This window comes from Notolabrus celidotus, chromosome 24 (assembly GCF_009762535.1).
Source record: "Notolabrus celidotus isolate fNotCel1 chromosome 24, fNotCel1.pri, whole genome shotgun sequence".
Classification (NCBI taxonomy): Eukaryota; Metazoa; Chordata; class Actinopteri; order Labriformes; family Labridae; genus Notolabrus; species Notolabrus celidotus.
The window spans coordinates 2,963,247-2,982,876 of NC_048295.1; the positions used below are offsets into that span (position 1 = coordinate 2,963,247).

The 19,630-nt window shown below is 43.8% G+C and overlaps 4 protein-coding genes and 1 long non-coding RNA gene across 14 annotated transcripts in view; 1 reads left to right on the top strand and 4 right to left on the bottom strand.

The window, feature by feature from the left end:
- Positions 1 to 5,773, bottom strand: part of tns1a (tensin 1a) — an 83,436-nt gene extending 77,663 nt beyond the window's left edge. The window contains exon 1 of the mRNA XM_034677710.1: positions 5,719 to 5,773. The gene's annotated coding sequence lies outside the window, so the exon portion shown is untranslated. The remainder of the gene's footprint in view (positions 1 to 5,718) is intronic.
- A 584-nt stretch (positions 5,774 to 6,357) lies between these two features.
- On the bottom strand, positions 6,358 to 8,149 carry LOC117808165. The gene is made up of 3 exons (XR_004630172.1): positions 8,031 to 8,149; positions 7,692 to 7,767; positions 6,358 to 6,511 (listed from the first exon to the last, which is right to left on the bottom strand). It is a non-coding gene; the product is annotated as an uncharacterized LOC117808165 (long non-coding RNA).
- Positions 8,150 to 8,488: 339 nt separating this feature from the next.
- LOC117808164 (cyclin-Y-like protein 1) lies at positions 8,489 to 12,292 on the bottom strand. Of its 5 annotated transcripts, XM_034677713.1 has the most exons (11): positions 11,374 to 12,292; positions 11,096 to 11,170; positions 10,962 to 10,996; positions 10,773 to 10,876; positions 10,507 to 10,542; positions 10,277 to 10,328; positions 10,073 to 10,192; positions 9,813 to 9,979; positions 9,553 to 9,715; positions 9,319 to 9,468; positions 8,489 to 8,749 (listed from the first exon to the last, which is right to left on the bottom strand). In XM_034677713.1, the coding sequence occupies exons 1-10, from the start codon at positions 11,531 to 11,533 to the stop codon at positions 9,352 to 9,354; spliced, it is 1,029 nt and encodes a 342-aa protein (XP_034533604.1). In that variant the 5' UTR covers positions 11,534 to 12,292; the 3' UTR covers positions 8,489 to 8,749; positions 9,319 to 9,351. The 5 variants fall into 5 exon arrangements, with proteins under 5 accessions (XP_034533604.1, XP_034533606.1, XP_034533603.1 ...); XM_034677715.1 differs by having other exon boundaries at positions 8,492 to 9,468; positions 11,096 to 11,158; XM_034677712.1 differs by having other exon boundaries at positions 8,492 to 9,468.
- An 866-nt stretch (positions 12,293 to 13,158) lies between these two features.
- On the top strand, positions 13,159 to 14,171 carry mettl21a (methyltransferase like 21A). Its single transcript, XM_034677567.1, has 3 exons — positions 13,159 to 13,384; positions 13,475 to 13,586; positions 13,690 to 14,171. The coding sequence occupies exons 1-3, from the start codon at positions 13,238 to 13,240 to the stop codon at positions 14,085 to 14,087; spliced, it is 657 nt and encodes a 218-aa protein (XP_034533458.1). The 5' UTR covers positions 13,159 to 13,237; the 3' UTR covers positions 14,088 to 14,171.
- Positions 14,169 to 19,270, bottom strand: LOC117808087 (cyclic AMP-responsive element-binding protein 1-like). Of its 6 annotated transcripts, none has more exons than XM_034677563.1 (8): positions 19,016 to 19,270; positions 18,025 to 18,121; positions 17,501 to 17,644; positions 17,173 to 17,273; positions 16,916 to 17,055; positions 16,651 to 16,833; positions 16,357 to 16,510; positions 14,169 to 16,064 (listed from the first exon to the last, which is right to left on the bottom strand). In XM_034677563.1, the coding sequence occupies exons 2-8, from the start codon at positions 18,109 to 18,111 to the stop codon at positions 15,920 to 15,922; spliced, it is 954 nt and encodes a 317-aa protein (XP_034533454.1). In that variant the 5' UTR covers positions 18,112 to 18,121; positions 19,016 to 19,270; the 3' UTR covers positions 14,169 to 15,919. The 6 variants fall into 6 exon arrangements, with proteins under 6 accessions (XP_034533454.1, XP_034533453.1, XP_034533449.1 ...); XM_034677562.1 differs by having other exon boundaries at positions 16,357 to 16,534; positions 19,016 to 19,146; XM_034677558.1 differs by having other exon boundaries at positions 16,357 to 16,534; positions 18,025 to 18,118; positions 19,016 to 19,128.
- Between the last annotated feature and the right edge of the window lie 360 nt (positions 19,271 to 19,630).

Here is a 19,630-nt window from a genome sequence, read left to right on the forward strand (position 1 = left end):
AACAATAAATAGGACAACAATGTCAGACGGACACGTTTCAGCTGTGATTGATTTACTGCTACTGGCACAGGGTAGTGAAAACAATCATGACAAATCATGCTGGAGTTCCCTTTGGGTGTCATTTAAGCTTAAAAATATCTAATTTAATGACTTACTGAGGCTGGTCTGGCAACCTCCTTTTATACCTCAACTACAGGAATTTCTAGAATGAATTGTGCACATGCAGGAAGCAGGTTTGAACCCATGAAAGATGGGACCTTCTACACTTAATCCCCACTCTTGTCTGCTGTGCTTAGGAATTTTCAGACCCCTTAATTCCCTAAATGAGCCAAGAAATCGATGGGAAGACTACGGGCCTTTACTCAGTCTAATTATACACATTTATCACCAATCACAGCCCCTCGGATTTGAATACAGACTGCTGAGAGACTCTGTTGTACTTTAAAGCAAAGTGACAGTCCACTCAAATCCAGTTCATCCGTAAAGCAAGACTCAGCAATGTGATATCAGGATTGGGAGCAATTTGCAGAGCTGCGGATAATAACCATGAAACCAGAAGGAGAGAACATGGAGTAGAGACCGAATGTCCTCTGGATAATCACCCAACATGCATTGCAGATTGTAAGAGTTCAGGCAGAGCAGAGAAGCACATCCCTTCACTCACTTAAAGCCGGTCACAAGAAAACACTCTAATCCCAGCAATTACTGTGGAGAGACAAGATGCACAGATCTGTCTGGAGCAATTTGGATTTGATTGATTGGGGGAGATGGAAATCAAGAATGTGATTCCAGGATCTTGGGAGCAGAGTCTGGCTAATACCGAAGAACTAAACCTGAACATGCACGGACGTATTGTTTCTATGTGGTTAGAGTTGTCAACAATGCTGCAGCCTGAGATGGCATGCAACTGACACCATAATGCAGTACAATAATCTATGTTGAACTATGTGTTTGGAGGTTGCGTGTTACAAAAGTTGAACAGAGGTCAAACTGCAAACACCCAAGAAATTCACACGTGAGCAGAAAAATGGTCGTCATCCTCAGGATAGTTGGGGCTGTCAAGTCCACAGAGAATACATTTCCCATTAGGCTTGAGGGTGACTTGAAAGCCAAGGTGCTGCTTTATGTTTCATAAATATGTGGGCACACCTACATATCTGCAATTTCTCTCCACAGTGAGTGCACCGTGGCCTTGAATCCGAAAGCACTAGAACGTGCAAATAGAGACATGGGAGAAAGGACACTGAATACGGCCAATACTTAACTGTCAAACTGAGTGACATTACATTTACATAGTGACACCAAAGTCAGCCGGCTGTTTAAGCAAATAAGAACATTCAGGGAAATGAAAAAGAAAAATGAGCAAGGACAAAAAGCCTTCCCACTCGTCAGGCACTGGAGCAGTTCCCTCTAAATCTCCTTATCTCGACTGAGAGGCAGAGAGAAGAGGGGGAAAGGGACAAAAGGGAAAGGACAGAGCAAAGCTGAGAGAGAAAGAGACGGTGACAGAGAGACCGAGAAGAGAGAGAGGAGGGAGGGAGGGGGTCAAATTAACAGCAGAGACTGAAGGTGGAGGGAGGGAGACAACACTGACTGCTGATTGAGAATAAAGAAATCCAGTCTGATCAGTTGTTGCTATTTTTGGGGTTTGGTTTGGGTGCAAAGGTATCTGATTAAAATGCACAAAATACTGCACCTGGACCTGGACAGGACCAAAAGATCTTAATGCAATGCAAACTGCAAAATGAGCGGTGAACTAGGGGAGCTTCAATCTGTTTTCAGTTGTCCCGGTCTGAACAATCATCTATAAATGTATACTTGGTGTTCATTTATCGCTGCACAATGCAGGCAAGACTAGAATTAAAATCTCTAAATGATCCTCCATCGTCTTAAAAGCTCTGGCAAACGTGTCAGTGTTTGTGTATGTAATATGTCATCCAGATATTGGCTGTGGCATTTGAGTAACAACAGCAAGAGAGAGAGACGCAGACTAAAAGACCTCTATTCTCCTTCAACGCCGGAGCCAAGAGAGGCAGTGAGCAATGTGTCTCTCCTGAGGGAATTATGGGAAATGAACCATTCTAAAGGCCCAGTATGTCCGACGGGACACAACTTCAGGCATCGCTGCCAAATTGTCACAACACTGGCAGGCCAGAAAACAATGATGCACACAACCACACACACACAGGCTGTTGAGAGGCTGCAGAGAAGCATCGTAACTTCAGTCTTTGGCGTTATTAAGGATCTGAAAAATATAAATATGCATCAAATAAGTCTCAAAGTATCAGAGATAAATGACTCAAATGTAAGGATGAATTCCCAGGTGATAGTGGGGAACTTCAAAACATTTAAGAGACATTCAACACACAGAGGAAACACACGTCTGTAAACATCAAGCATCAAAGCCAGCTGACAATCAGCTGACCGGACCGATGGTGATGTTTTCCGGTGACAGCTTCTCTCCTTGCCTTTCGCCTGGCACCAGTGCACTGTTGCCATGGGAGATGTTTATGTAAGCCATGCCTAATCCTGTTAACTGTTACTGCGGCTGCTGAGCAGCATAAGGGTTCGGCAATGCCGCACTGCAAAAAATGCCTTCTATCTTAAGTCTTTCCATTGAGTGCTGAGGTTTATTTTTTTTTAATAATTGAAAAAGGAGAATAGAGAGAGAGAGATCATTTTGAGCTTTGATTGGGAGAGGAAACAAAAGGGAAAGAGAAGGATGAGAAAAAATAGGTGCTTGCAAATTTACATTTTGAATTAGCTCAGAAATCATCACGTGTAATTCAAAGATAGAGCGAACACTGACCTGCAACTTCACTTCCTTAAATAAGGACATTTACCTGACTTAAACATAGTTTTTATTACAGTTGAGCAAAGATATGAAAGCAAAGTAAGTCCAATTTAAATTTGCAATTTCCTGATTTGGCTCATGAAATGCTGGTTGCTTGTTACAGAATGACTTTAGTGAACTTAATGTGAGAAATTGCATTTTTCAGCAACTTTTAACCTGCCACTGTTCGACTAAAACACAACACTGCAACATGAACCTCATCTGCTATCTGGGCTCTATAAGAGACTTTTTCCAGTCATGGGAAACACACCTAATTGTTTTTCTTCCTGCACATTGCACAACACACATAATTAAGTGTTTACAGTACTTATAATTCTAAGAATTCTAATTTATCTCTGTATCAGGAGCAGGAGAGTCAATAAGAGGAGACACACTGGAGTTATGCTAAGCTGAGCAGGAGCCCGTGATGCATCCTTGTGTTCTCATTTCATTTCCGACTCTGGACCGTAACGCTGTCACTAAAATGGATTTTTTTCTTCCCCTGGACAATCTTAGCTATCATGGACCATAAACCCCAAACCACACACTGCCTTATCTTCAACCTTCACACGGCCATAAAAATATGACCTTAAAACAAATTCAGATGATCACCCTTCAGGAAAAGGAATAGCGTCAGTTTGGTTTTCCAACATTTTTCTAAAGGGAAAGGAATGGCAAAAGGAGAAGTCTGAGCCTAATTATCCCGATTAAAAAGCAGAGAGTATGAACAAGTCATACAAAAGAGGATTATACAGACATGAAAGAAGAGAGAGGAAGAGAAACGGGAGAGCTCATGGCTCATGTTAAGGCAGCGGTGGAGGATGGGACGACACATGCATGGAGCCTGTCAGCCTCTGAGGAGAGATTGGACAGGGACCCTCTGTATGGCAGTCTCCTCTCTCCATTCTCTCTGTAATCGCTTGCTCCATTAGCTTTATTGCAGTGTCTTGGTTGAGGAATCAGGCTATTGTACAGTTACTTGATCATGAAGGTCAACAACGTGGTTTCTATAATGTATGCGGTCAGTCTTTGGGGTTTCCTAAATCCATTCGTGGCTCTCGATGGAGCAGACGTTAATTTTTCTGTGAGAATGCATCTTGATACCTTGAATATATCTTGACTTTTCATGCAGCAAACACAAATCACACACTTTATTAATTGCTTTTCACTGCTCAACATGGACACACCTCTTGTTCCTGCAGTTTGCCTTTCACATGAATGTACACCTCCTCGTTCTGTGCTGCAGCCGTGCCTCTAGCCCATTTAACACAGTTTTGTTCTACTCAGCGTATCATCATCACTCTGATGCATCTGCTGATCACAGCACACAGAGGATATTAAAACAGTAGCTCCACCAGAAGCCAGGGGACCACAGGACCTCAGCCTGACTCAAACCTCCCTGTTCCTCCTCCTTTCAGTGACTCCCTACTCACAGAACGCAGAAGCAAAAAAAAATCCTGAAGGCACTTCAATTGTCACTTTTTAAGATCACAGATGAACGGGGCTGTTACTTAACCTCAGAGTCCAAGAACTACAATTTCCCAAAGGCAAGGTCACACTCTATGATTTAGTGCGGAGTATTATTCTGACAGGACCATCACGACTTTCAGCACACAGTAACCTTCAGGGTGAACTATCTAAATGCTCCAAATTCAAGAACAGCTTTCTGTCTTTATGTGTTTGGCTGTTAAAGCAAACAAACTACAGGAAAAGAAGAATAAATTGTGGAAAAAGAACCTCATAAAAATGTGTTTTTAGGTGGTTTACCTTCTTGTAACTACAAAACTATAATACCATCACTCCACAATTTACTGCAGTCATATCATGGGCTGCTGCACACAGCTGCATACTGTATGCTATGCACCATAAAAAGCCAAACTAAGGAAGAACTGCATCGCATTCCTCCAGCTCTCAGGAAATAAAATCACCTTGGTTCAGCAGCAGCAACATTTTCTCATTTGCAGAAAACATGCATGTGGATAAGCAGTTTTCACCGAGAGCAGTAGTCGTCTCCTACAAGCAAGCGCAGCACAGCGGCTCAGCCATGTATAACATTCTCAGTCGTAGAGGTTCATGTAACATCAGGACTACACACACTATGATTCACCCTGTGTCCTTTTACCAAGCACTTTCACATAGAAGCCTGCAGGACGTGTAGAGGGAAAAACCACCTCACTTCCTCACCTCCCCTCCTAACATCAATTAAAGGTCAAAGTCGATTTGGCTCTCTTTGGATGAAGCTGGCTGTTCACATCTGCTTAATGTCTGGTTTAAACATGGACAGACTGGCTGTGCTGGTATTTTTTTTTCCAGATGCCAGGAGCCAAGAGCGCAAACAAGGTTTAAAACTTACACCGAGCTCATTAGAGAAGAGACGAACCAGCAGCTGTCAAGCACAATTTTTGTGCCAGCTCAGCAGTAGCACCGATGGGGTGGCAAAGATGAAATGGAAGCTGTGCCATGAGGCGGTAGGAGGTTGGATCAGAGACAAAGGCATGGGCAGGGATTAAGTCCAACATCACATTTTTACCTTTGAATTATCCATCAAGATGTTCATGCAGTGGGATGTCTATTTTTAATCCTGGAGTTAGATGTTGATCTTATATTTTGTGGGCAAAATCAAGGGGAGCAATGCAAATGTAAGGAACACCACTGAACAACAGAGGGAGCAAATTTGGGGTTTAGTGTCTTGCTCAAGGACACTTTGACATGTGACTGCTGGAGCTGGGATCGAACCGCCAACCTTCCGATTGAAATAACACCGACTCTACCCTCTGAGCCACAGCTGCCTGTCAACTTTGAAGTTTGTAATCTCTATCTCACATCAAATAACAAACGTGACACCTTATGTCACACCAGATGTTAAGAACTTATTAAACACTCACCTGAGAGAGACTTGTTGCATGACAGACATGCCTTGTCCAGGCGTTCACAAGGTAGACTCATGAAGACACCTGTTGGAATAACACAAGAGTCTTATGAATCCACATTTGACTATTCTGCATCTAAACCTCAACCCAAGAAGTATGAATTTTGAAAGCAGTTGCATCAGGAACAAATGCACTGAAGAGTTGCTTTAACAAGTCTGGAACTTCAAGATTTGTAGTGTAGGGTATGTTAAGTCCATTAAAATGAATAAGGACTGCACAATTGGATGCAATATGAGGCGGCTGTGGCTCAGTTGGTAGAGTCGGTTGCCTATTAATCTGAAGGTTGGTGGTTCAATCCCAGCTCCAGCAGTCACATACCGAAGTGTCCATAAGCAAGACACTGAACCCTGAATTGCTCCCTCTGTTGTTCAGAAGTGTGTGAATGAGATCAGCTTCCCTGTTGGTGATTTGGTGCTAATTCTTTTTGCAAACATTCAACTGGAAAATGTCCTGAATATCAAACATCTTACACTCTACCCACATGTGACTACAGTCTACATGATTGTCATTCAACAAAGCTGCCAGTGAACACCAACAACAACAACAACAACAACACACTCAGTGAGAAGCGTCTAAGTACCGTTCCAGGGACTCGCCAGTGGATCACAGCAGCATGGAAGCTGAATGTGTTACATCCTCCCAGGCTGATTTAATTATAAGTGCCATTTATTCCCCCATTCATCTTCCGCACGGGGGAAGTCGCTCTTCAGCGGGGAGGTGTTGGTCGTGGCCAATTCACACAGGACAGCTCCATGGTGCAGAGGGAAGAAAGGGAGAAACTACATGTTACCTGATGGGACATGAGGGATCTGAAAAACTTGTTCCTTTGATTTTCCTGTTTTAATGAGGTGACACTGAAAAACATGAAGTTCTATTAAAGGCAAACTTTGTCCTCCTGTAGATTGTGAATCTAATTCAAATGGTGGAGTCTTGAGATATTTATAGCCGCATGTTTTGTAATGTAATGAGTATATGTGCTTTCCTCTGCATTATTGAGGGGAAATAAATATTTATGATACAGTTGTGGCACACTTCTGCACTTTGCGTCGTGAAGAAACCATGCAACACATTCAGTATGACCCACATCCTGCTTAACAAGTCTCCCTGCCTAATAGACACATTTCACCTCCAATCAATCTTCACGCATCGACAAGCAGAAGCGTGCACACGCAAAATATGCAAATCACCACACACTCTGTAGATCAGCTGCAGCCGAGCTTCTGTGTTTGCAGGCCGACTGGAGGCTTTGACATTGTATAGTTGAAGAGTGTGTGATATGAAGAGTGACCTGAGTGTGTGGAGGGTAAACGGAGTGACTCCCCGGGGGGGCAGCTTGTTCTCTCTAGCCCTCTTTTAGAGTTCAGACAAGTCCCAGGATGCTGAGAGATTAATGAAGCTGCACTGGCACTGTGATCCCTACAGGATACACACACACACACACACACAAGAGTCACGGGCGTGCATGCACACACTATTCATTTAAGATTATGACAGTTTTCATGTTGCTGCACTGATATGAACTTTACACTCGTCAAATAATGGTGGCACAACAATTTGGAAGTGATTACATTTTATCGCTAACAGATCCTAATTAAGCAGATTCATCAGAAGCTTTAATCATCCTCACTCGGATTATCTGTGTGAGTTGAGCTTTCTATTTTGACCTTTTCGCCTCAGATACATCCTTTCTTTCGGACGTGGCGTCTAAACACTACTCTGCATGTCGTTCCAGCATCATGTGATGCTCAGTTACTCCTCATGCACCTTCCAAAGAGCAGCCCAGATAACACAGGGCCCTGGCTGCGTCTGTCCCCGTTCTCCAGTCTGGCAATGACAGAGCAAGCTGCACCAGAGCTGGGGAGAGTCTGGAGGATGTCGCATTAACACATGGACTAATCTCACACCTGCAGTCAGGCCAGATGACTTACATGCTGCAGCACTGCCTCTGTGTGGTCACCAGTGGGTACTACAATCATGCAGATGGAAGCAGCAGCTCAGCTCAGTCTGGATGTGAAAGAGAGACGAATGGACAGTGAGGAGAACGTCCACTTGAATGCTTACCTCTTGAATCCAGGAAACACAAATAGGGGCTTCTGTTTGGAAATTGAACCATCTATTATTAGTGCTTCTAAGAGGTCAGTAGCATCACTTTAATCAGGATGTAAAACCTGGCAACCAGAAGTATCTCAGGAGTAAGGAAAGACGGTGACATAATGATTTTATTCTTCATACTTTCATTTGTTCTTGTGTAATGTGTACAAAGGTACCGGTTTTTGGAGGAGTTCATACATCCCTCCATCCACCCATCCATTATCTTGACCGCTTATCCCGTTAGGGGTCACGGGGGGCTGGAGCCTATCCCAGCTGGCTTCGGGGGGAAGGCAGGGTACACCCTGGACACCCTTTGCCAGGTCGTCACTGTAAATAAGAAGAGAACCCACACATGCACGGAGAACATGCAAACTCCACACAGAAGGGCACCTGCCCAGCTGGGGATTTGAACCAGGAACTTTCTAGCTGTGAGGGAATAGTGCTACCCACTGCACCACCGTGCAGCCCAGGAGATTCAGACAGCTAAATGAAGTTGCTGTTAATAAGTTCTCATGAACTTTATAGGATAAGATGTTCAACATATTCCCAACAGATTCAGTATTTGAGAGTGTTTATACCAAATGTTTGACCATGTGATAATTGTCCTGAAAGACTTGACGACAACAACTTCCAAAAAGGTGATTTAGATACTTTATAAGACAAGTCTCCAGCAATATACAATGAATGTAGTGGATAACTTCAATATAATGCATTATCTTATGGTGCATATGGTTCTGAAGTCTTTCATGGAGGTGCATCATATCTTACCTTGACATGGAATTGGCACAACAGGTGATACTTTCAAAGAAAAAAGAGCAGGAAGTGGTCGCAGCCTTTATGGTTGTCCTTGTGTCCTCTTTCAAAGGCATTCATCTCTTCAGACGTCCTCACAGATCTTCAACAAACACACAGCACCACACACGTTCCCATCTGAACAGCCTCGACTTGAAACAGCGACTGAAATTTATTGAATTAAATAAAAGTCTGGTACATTTCACAGCTATAGGAGCCTACATAGTAAGCAAAACAAAATCTAGTCATTGTCCGTGTTGTAGAACTACACCACAGGGTAGCTCCAGACAGTTTGTCGTTATGTGATTGAAGAGAGGAGGGACTCCCCCGAAACATCAGCTGATGATGGAAAACAATGACATCAAAAATGTGTGTGACTTCAGGAGGAAGCATTTTCATGCTGATTTCTTCCAATGTTTCAAATCCGCTACGTGAAAAAAATGAGACGGCCTGCAGTGTTCCACCAAATGATCATGCTTCAAAGGCAGGCAGCCTAATGTCTTTGTTCTGACACATAGAAACTGTATTTGTTTTATTTCAGTGATATTGTATGGTAAACTTCTGCCCTTTAGTTCCTCCTCAGACATCCACATTCAATATTATACATTGGAACTTTTCAGGTACAAACTGCAGACATGTCTCTGCATCATCATTCTCTAACTGTTGCTTCACCTCACTGCCAAATCCAAGATGGCCTTCGAAGTCTTAAGACAGCACCGCCTGGGATTTCTTGATGCCGACCAGGTTGTCTGCACTGACAGACCGCCTCATGGCAGATTTATGCAGGTCCTTGTACTTGTCCTCGCACAGCCTGGAGATCGCCTGCAGACAGAAAACATCCGTTCAATAAACAGAAAAAGTGAGCTCCAACAACGAGAGTGTGAACGTGGCATCGAATGACCTCACCTCTAGTTTCTGGGCCCGCTTGTTGCTCAAAGGCTCCAGAGGGAAACTGAGGTTGTTGTCGTCAGCCAGGGAGCGCAGGTCGAAGTAATACTTGGCGTAGACGCTGGCGGGGACGTTGATGTTGAACTGAAGAAGTTCCAGGAAGTGACGCTCCATCTCATTCCTGCAGGACAATGAGTCAGAGAATGCAATATCTTCAGGAGGTCATGTTTGCTGTGAAACCTTCTTGAGAGTATCTTAGTTAGGGAAGTATCACTCACATGTCCTCCACTGTGATATCTTTGAGGATCTGGCAATAGTCGACATTCCACACAGCCTGGTCATCCCAGACTTTTGAGGCCAGCAGGATGGCACCGAGTACAATCCTCTTCCAGTTACAAGGACAGATGTCCATCTCTGCGTATGTCAACAGCCTCTCCAGATACACCTGCCACAGCACACATAAACATAAGAGACATTTAAGCGTTGGATTGTGTTTTGCACCAGACTCCTGCGATGTATTCTTTTGCTTTATAATTACCAAAGTGACGATGGCGCACTCAGCAGTGAGCTGCGCAGAGCTGAAGAGCGTTCGGATAAAGCGATAGATGAGTTTGTGTTCGGGGTCGACCACTGAGTAGTCATCTGGAACCTTTTCTCGCTGTCAGGCAGCAGAGAGTCATCATCAGTGATCAATCAACACAGAGCAGACAGTGAATAAAGAAACATGAACGCCTCCACTCACCGACAGAGGGTGCTTCTTCTCATCGAATATATCCAGAGAGCGGTTTGAATCTCTGCAGGAGCAACAAGAGACAAAGTTAGAGGTGTCTATCTATCTATCTCTTCATTACTCAGTCCCTCAGCCTGATTTACTGATGATTACTCCTCCTCCTCCTCCTCAGTTAAGACCATGGTGAGTACACAATATCTATGAGGGGTTGAACCTGTGAGTGCAGATCAAATTTGTCCTACCTGTTTTTGATGTGATAGTAAATGGCCAACGCGACGCTGGAACAGAGAAAGAAATGACACAGAAACATTAAACCACTGGATGTAGATCATCTGCTGCAGCTCTGACTGCAGCTCGTCATCATATGTTTCATGCAGCTCAGGAAAATGTATAGTCTTTAGAATAATAGAAAGTGTTTAAAGGGTTGAGGAGAAAAGAAAAGGAGCAAAATAAGAGGAACTAAAATCCAAGAGCAGATATCCAGAGGACAGGGGGTAAAGTCACCTACCACTTAATCGTGCTCTTGAGGTTGGGCTGGCTGACCGTGCTGTCATCTATGAATATCGTGGAGCAAGAGCTGTACTTCTTTGTCAGGACGCCCGGGGACATCTGCTACAGAGGAAAAGATAACATTTAGAGAGGTGCCTGTTTATATCATCCTTTCATTTCAATCACAAATCCTGACATGGACACTTACATGATTCAAGTAGTTGCTTTTCCTCTTCTCACGAACTGAAATAGAGAGAGCAAGATCTTAAACACACCACACTTCATGAAATGTTCCAATGCATCATGAAGAAGGAGAAGAGGAGGAGTAGTTGAAATACTCACCGTCCGTCTGTGACTTGTTGAGGAAGAGGGTGCTGGCTCTTGGGTGATCTGATGGGTTCGCCTCTTGAGCCAGTTCTGCAACATGCGCATACAAAAGAGGGGGGGGGGAGCAAAACGTTGCAGACAGAATAAGTCTCAAAGTCCCCAAAATGTCATGTTGGGGAAGATTTAGTGTTAGGTTGTAGATAACAGATGATATGTGCAAGATAATTGTCTGTATTTGATGCGAGTACCACCTGGGGGAACACGTGTAAGCCTTGTACTGATAGATTACCCACCATCAGGAAGCTCCCTGTCGCTGATGTGCTGCAGGTACGTCCCTGTGTCTTCGCTCACATCCTCGCAGGTGGTGATGGGACACTCCTCCAGCTCCACTTCTCTCCTGTGGATCTTGGGACTCTCTCCAGGGGAGATGCAGCAAGACACCGACCCTCCCATGGTTGACCTACAACAGCCCTGCTACAGCTGGCACTGCTTCCCATGCAACTGAGGTGGATCCACTTGCTTGTGTGTGTGTGTGTTATCTGTCTGCAGGGTGTCAGTGACTTACAGTGTGATCTTTTATCTTTAAAGTGTCAGATAATCAAAGTGAATCAGCTCTTTCTTCCTCTAAGATAACCCTTGCATTTAATCACTTAAATTAGTCCTAATGTAAGTGCACAAGCTGCAGGTTTCTCCTGTGTGTTTGCCTTCAAGGTAAGAACAGGATCTATGCAATGACAGGACCTGTGTATCTGCGGTGTGTGCAGCACAGCTGACATATTCAGGGCGTGTGCGCAGCATAACACTGGCGCACTTTTAGAAGACTTACATTCGTGGACGGTTTAGTTGAGCACGACAACAACTCATATCAAGTCATTTCGACTGACAAGAGGCAAGCATTCCAAAGTCACAGGCTCCTCTACCTCCCTCCATGACCAGCCGGCTAATGCTAGCTTCCGCACCTCAATCCATTCCTGGCTTCCTGAGCAGCATGGATCAATCCATCCTCCCTGCAGCTGAGGACTCTGGCACAACGAGCGGCTCTAATGTCAGGGTTAACCTTCAAATGTACTGTCAGTAAAGAACTCTAGAGAGGCTCAAAGAGGGGATAAAACACCCAGTGTAGGTGTTTTTAAAAGGCAGCAGACGTTAGCTCTCATCTCGTCGCATTTGCAGGACACGTCTTGGATGTCAAATCAGACGGAGAAGAAGAGTTCAGAGGGAAGTTCCGGTTTTAACCTTTCAAAATAAAAGAAGTCATAGCAGTAAATTATTATTTTTTTAATGTTATGTACTGCAGTTCGGATAGTTCGAATGCAATTATGCCAATTTAGACATTTTATGTATTTATTTTAACGTAATTTAACATTTATTTATCCTATTTAATTATTTCTTGTCTTCATCCTATCTACGCTACCTAATATTTAACTTTTCTTTCCACTACTGCTTATTTTATTAATTTTACTGTATTTATTTTTAAGTATTTTATTTATAATCATTCCTTTTATTATTTTACCATTGCTGTTGTTTTCTGTCTCTCTGTTATTCTGTGAAGCACTTTGGGCTGAATATTTTTATGTATGAAAGTTGCAATATTAAATAAAGTTGAGTTGAGTTGAATTAATTAATTTTAAAAATCCAAGTTGAGAAGATGCCAGTTTCCGATTTATTTAAGACGCATTTTAACCGGAAGTCACTTCTTCTTCTTGTCTTTATTATTGCTGTTAGCTTCATAAAGTTAATGGGTTTACTAATAGGCTCCGCCCCCTCCATTACGTAGAACGCACAGCCGTTGAGAAAAAACCTTTAGAAACGCCCGTTGTAAAATCAGGCTCTCTGATTGGCTACATGTAACAGCACTTACATGATTGGCTGGTCTTGCTTTGAAGAGTAGGAAGTGAACTTTAAGCCACAGAAAGGTGCATAATACGGTTTAAATTGCTTTGTAATTAAACAAATGAAGCCAAGATGGTAGGTAGATTAATTATAAGTCATCAGGTTAAGCACATTTTTAATACTAGTTGAATAAAATGAACTAATACAAATAAATGGACACTAGGTGGTGGTAAAGACTCGTCCAGCCACCTTGCAACTACGCATAACGACAGCATGACGCATGCGCGGATTTAAACCTGCAGTGTACTTCCTGTATGCATTAGCATGGCTTTGGTTCCGTATGTCGAAAATGCTGTACCTATACTCTCCAAATTCCACAATTCATCAGCACAGTTTCGGTTTGCAAACCACGACATAAGTCTCACGCAAGACTGGAAATCACTCGGGGTTGCAGCAGTTGTGTGGGATGCGGTAAGTGGTGCTAATTAAGCAATGCTAAGGCTATTACTGCTGTACATTGTGTATGTATGTAATTAAAGGCATAGTACGTGTGTCTTCCAGGCTGTTGTCATGTGCATGTACCTGGAGATGGGGAAAGTGGAGTTAAAGAAGACGAAAGCAATTGAACTGGGAGCTGGTACTGGTCTGGTGGGCATTGTAGCAGCTCTGATGGGTGAGTTTTACATTACTGTCATATTATAATCCTCACCTTTGCAGCAGCTCAGGTGAATTTGCAACTAAAAGACACTAAATATGCATATCAATGAATATTCCAGGTGCTGAAGTGACCATCACAGACAGACAGCCTGCCCTGGAGTTCCTTGCAGCCAACGTGAAAGCAAACCTGCCCCCAGACTCCCAGGGATCAACACTTGTATCAGAGCTATCATGGGGCGAGGGTCTTGACCGGTATCCCCCTGCAGGTTTCGATCTAGTGCTGGGAGCAGACATCATTTACCTGGAGGACACCTTTGTGCCCCTGCTGCAGACTCTGGAGCACTTATGCTCAGACTCTACTGTGGTGTTACTAGCATGCAAGATCCGATACAAGCGGGATACAAACTTTCTGAGCATGCTGAAGAAGACGTTTGCAGTGGAGGAGGTCCACTATGACAAACAGAGAGACATCCATGTGTATAAAGCCTGGAAACTGTCCCAGAGGAAGGATTTGTGAAGATTAATCAGTCAGTGTGTGCTTTACTTTTGTAATAAATCCCTCTTTTTGCACATAAATCAAATAAAAACTCCTCAAAGATTACAGAAACACATTTATTAACAGCTGCCAAAAAATGTAATATTTGAATAGCTCTAACATAATGCACTGTATCATACAAGTTGGTGCCAACATTTAGAAATTGTGAATACAAAATTAATGAAAAGCAACATAAAAAAGCATACTAGGTCTTGACAATACGTAATACCTAAAATAATACAATATGGCATTCCATGATCATGAAAATCTCCATTTTGTTCACGTTGAAGTCTTGAATTTATCACACTTTGCAATCCTTACGTGGGGGTGTCTGAAGGTGCAAGAGTTGCACACAGTGAAATTTAACAACTGATATCGAATGCATGATGATGCCTTTACAGTTTCAAAGTAATCACTGTGCAGCACTTCAGAGTTAAATCTCATCTTGCAGCAGCAGCAGCAGTTTGCCTGTTTGTGCTGAGTGAAATTATCCCAGTGAATCATGTGAAATGCGGTAGGATTGTATGTGCAAGGAAAGTGCGCATGCCACTTTGTAATCGGACTAAACAGAGTTTGGAGACGCTCTGGTTGGAGACATGATTGTTTTCTCCTAAATGGAACAACATCAATGCAGAACTAATTCAGGGACAGCACAAATTCAAAGACAGTGTAATAAACCCACAGATCAGGTTTCCAATGACAGGAAATTAATCTCCAAAGTCTGTTTAGAAGTATGCAAAAAAAGAAGAGGCCCATTGTTTTTGTTTTCAACTCAAAGTGAATCTAAAAAGTGATAGAATGAATTTAAAAACGGAGTAAAAAAATAGTTCTTAAAGACAGAAAAAACACGAAAATCCACGTTTTAAAATACAAGCTTTTACATAAACACTGACCATCTTCTGCTTATTTTACATCCTGCTTCACTTGAACAGCGTCTCATTGAATCACTTCCCCTGGAGGAGATATTCTGCTCCAGAGAACCCTGTTTACACGACAGCAAGCACCAGGAAACAACATCCACGGCCTGTTTATGCTTTTCCTCTAAAGATGTAGAAATCAAAAACAATGAGCCTTTAGAAACATGCATTAGAGAGCCATCAAACACATGAAGATACCTGTAACCATCAATGTTCCTTAAGAGTCTCTTCTCTTGTGTATTTCAACATGAAAATCATTTCACAACCCAATGTAATGCTTCACTTTTATGTTGACAAGGCAGAGTTAATTAAGGTAAAAAAAAAAAATGGCAATACGTAACAAACGAAGCTAAAAGATAAAAAGTCCATGACAGCCCGTCTACAGTTCAAAGCATTAGTAAGTAACAGATGTTAATGCGGAGCGCGGTTACAGTTACAAACGCTGCACACCAAGGTCAACTCTCCAAATGATCCCAGAGTTCAGGGGTCACTGTAAAAAGTCGGGGGGATGGGGGGGGGTCGGTGACGTGGCTCGAGAAGTGGCCCGTTGCTGGTGATGTTGCCCGGTTAGTCCAGCACCAGTGGCTGGAATGCTTCCCTTCTGTGGCTCTTTCTGCTTCCTTCACCACGAGGACTCTGGAGTCAGAGATTCATCCACATCCGCTCTCGACCTTCCAAAACCCTTCAGTGGGAAACTCATAGTATAACTCAAAATCGCTGAAAACTGAGTGTGTTTCTGTTCCTGGTGAGTCTTTTTACAGATATTTTAGCAGTTTTTAAAAAGGAAGCTGCAGAGTAGAAAAAGGGGGAGCGTGGCTTCCAGGTGCGTGGCTCTGTGCTGAGTCTCTGTACGGGGGTTTACAGACGGGCACCTGGGCAGGCGTCGGGTGGTGCTTTCTACTCGGATTTGTGGCAGTACAAGTCTTTGAGGGCTTTGAGTTCCTCAATGAGGGTTTTGTTCTGGTTCTCCAGCACGGCGACGCGGTTCTCCAGACACTTGACATACTCCTTCTTCTTCCTGCGGCACTCTCGGGCTGCCTCCCTGAGAAACAAAGACCATGTGGGTGAGTGTGTTTACATAAAGGCTTCACATGTGCAAACATGACAGAAGGTAACGTCAGACTGATCAGCTGCAGGAAGAGGAGGGTTAGTGGACCCACAGCGTGCAGGCACAGCATCAACCTGCAGACAGTCTTCCACAAGTTCCATCTTTGTTGTGCAAAAGGTTTACTATTTTAAGAATTTAAAACCCAGCTCCCTACAGACGCCCAGATAAAAGGTAGGGTGAGTTCAGCACTCAAGCATCACCTCGAAAAACAGACTGTAACACATACCTGTTTTTCATGAGCCGGACCTCCCTTTTGCGTGTAACTTCCTCGGTTCCTCCTCCTGAGCCCAGTGCAGGCGAAGTCGCCATGACCACCCCAGGAGTGATGGTGCTGGTGGGTGCTGTGCGGATCTGATAAGCCTGGACGTCGCCAGAGGCAGCTGAAGGATAGAGACAAACAGTTTCTGTCCATAAGTATTATCCTGTCCTCACTTTCATAGCGTCGTGTTGAAACAGTCTTGTGTTCATTCACCCTGAACCCCCCGAAGCAGATTATTACATCCTGTAATTATTTATCTACCTTGTACAACAACTTGGTTGCTAGGCACGAGGATCTGCTGCCCGTCGCTCGTCTGGGCGTACTGCAGGATGGTGGCACCCTGCTGAGCTCCAGCCGTGTTTGCCATGGTCAGAGTCTGCAGGCCCTGGACTCCATCTGTGCCGTTGTTGGCCAGCTGGATGGCTCCACCTTGAGTGATGGCGACTGCAGGAGGATTGTGAGTTAGAATTCAACATGATGCTTAACGTATAAACTTTAAGGCTTTCTGTGTATCTAAAGTACTGACTGTATTGGCCGCTGCTGGTCTGATAGATGGGAGTGGGCATGGTGACTGTGGTGATGGCAGGTGCTGAGTCGTCCTCTGATTTCTCTTCCTCAATTCGAGGCACTGCGGGAACATCTGACGATAAGTCGTTCAGAATCTTTCTGTGGAGGCGAGCGATGACAGAGAAATCTTCACACTTTGAAACACAACTCATCAACATGATACAAACAGTGACACCGCTCCAAATATATGAACTCCATCAAAGTATCTGGACAAACCTGTAAGAGGGTCGCCTGGATAAGATCTCTCGCCTCTTCTGACAATCTGTCACGCTGTCAACAGACTCCTGAGAGTCCTCGCTCTCTGCAACAGTTGAAATCTGCAGGAGAACAAGAAGCATGTTTACTTATTTCAACAGCTGATTACAAATAAAGTTATGCAAGAAGTAATGCCAGCATTTAGAGAGATCTGTTTCAATCCACAGAGAAAACTACAAACTTAGAGCTGCTAATGCATTCTTCTTTTCTTCTTCATCTTGATTGAAACATGTCAGTCTGCAGTGCAAAGGCATAAACAATAACATGCATGCATTCTTCAATCTCTCACCTGTACAGTCTGGACTTGTGGGGACTGGATGACGGAGGGCTGTGCAGCTTGGATCACCCCGTGCACTTGCACCGTCTGCCCGTTAGGTAACTGGACTAGCGTGACTGTGGGACTACCGGACGTCACCTGGCCTGCTATGGACGCCTGCAAAACAAAGCATGAATCAACCAACAATCACACACTGTGTCCACTTAAAATTTACTTTATTCATCCTTGAAGGGGGAAATTCAGGTGTCAGCTCATCTCCCATTGGCTAGAGTTATGAAGCCTAGTGGCTGCAGGGATGAATAAGCCATCCACTGCCGCTGTTTCTCTGCTCCACAAAGAAGCTGTGAAGTGGATGATCTGTGTCATTTAGATTGGTCTCTAGCTTCTTCTGTCTGCATCTCTCCACCACAGCTCCCCAGTGACTCCAACCTGGTTCCAATCACACTGCCAACTCTTTCCCCTAGTTTGTCCAGTCACCTTGCATCCTCTCTCCACCCCAGACTGATAAAAAAACATCTCACAGTGCTCACATTTACCTGGGTGAGAGTGATCTGCTGGGCCTCAGACTCCGAGACAGCAGCTTCACCACCTTGCTGTGTGTCTGCAGCAGCCTCCATGGTCATTTAAAATCTGCTGCAGAGGAGAAAGTGATAACTTCTTAACATGTTTCATCCTGCACACACATGCAGGCTGAACTTCTGGAGGCAATCTTCTTGTTGACATTTGAAAGGAGGGTGTGGCTTAGCTTAACATGTTAGCTTTTCATGCACAGAACAAAGCTAAGTGCTGTAGCATCTGTTAAAGCTGCAGAAAACACGTGGGTCATGTAGATGATAGTATATGAGAGATGTGATTGTAAAGCAGCGTGCATTTTCATTAAAGTGCTGCAACATTCAAATTAAGCTAAAGGCTAAAAGCTAGTATCTTCCGGTTAGCATGCAGCTAGCTGTAACTGCATGAGCTTCAATGCTTCATGCTAACAAGCTAACAGGAATGCACAGCTAGCAGGTTTTAATTTAAAAATCATAAAGCTGCATCTTCTCTATTTCATCCAGGTTGTGTTGCAGCTTCATCCTCATGCTGCAGAGTGCAAGCACCATTTAAAACACTCTGATTTAACAGGTTTAGCTAAATGTAGCTTGCTGTCAGGCTGAATGGAGGGAAAAAAGTCTGCATGCATTGTATGCCAGTTTTTTTTCTTTTGCAACTAGGGCACCCCACTTTCACTAGCGAGTTTCCTTCATTTTAAAACACACAGCATTCACATGTACACCCCTAACACAGCTAGCTGCTTCAGTATCCTCTCCCTTAGACTGCTTATTCCAAGAGAACAAATCAAGCCCACTCCCATATTTATACCTATGTCTCAGGAGTGTTTGGAGCCTTGCAGAGACTGACTCATTTTCTGAGCCTCTGCAACACCGCCGCCATGATCTCTTTGTTGGCTTTGTGCGGCTACAAGGCGCAAATAACCTCTCAGGGCAGCCATCTATCTGTTTAGCAAACATCGGATGCGTATCCTCTTACCAACACAGACTCGCTTCGTCACTCCCGGGTCTACGGAGCTCCACTTTTATTCAGACCGACACGTAAGAGACCGCGTCAGGCTACACCTCCGTCGCGTCACCGAGAACAACAACACGGAGAGGAGGACGAGAGAGACGACGACAGCGAGAATCAGCTCCACCGACAGGACCCGAGTGGGAGGCGGAGAGGCACGAGGCGTGGCGGAAGTTGCCGAGAGGACGTAGAGGGGGGAAGCTCCGGAGATAGCCGAAGTAAGAGTTCGAATTCCCCGACTTCAACTGAGCATGCGCAGGGTTGCATAATAATAAAATATATAAAAATGGGAAAAATAGACTTAAATTTCAGGTTTTTCAGCCTAAATTTTATTTTATGTGATTAGAAAAAAGTCTATAATGTTCGTTCCTTAGTTGTGGGCGTATATATATGTTTCTATAAAGTGAGGGCCCCAGTCTGCACGAGCTTTACGCAATAACAGTAATTATAATAATGCATTTAATTTGTGACGCACTTTAAATTCTGGACACATCTCAAAGTGCTACAGGACATATTAAAAAGGCAGTAAGAATAAAAACAGTGTTAAAAACAGGGTTAAAATGCAGACACTTGTTAAAAGAC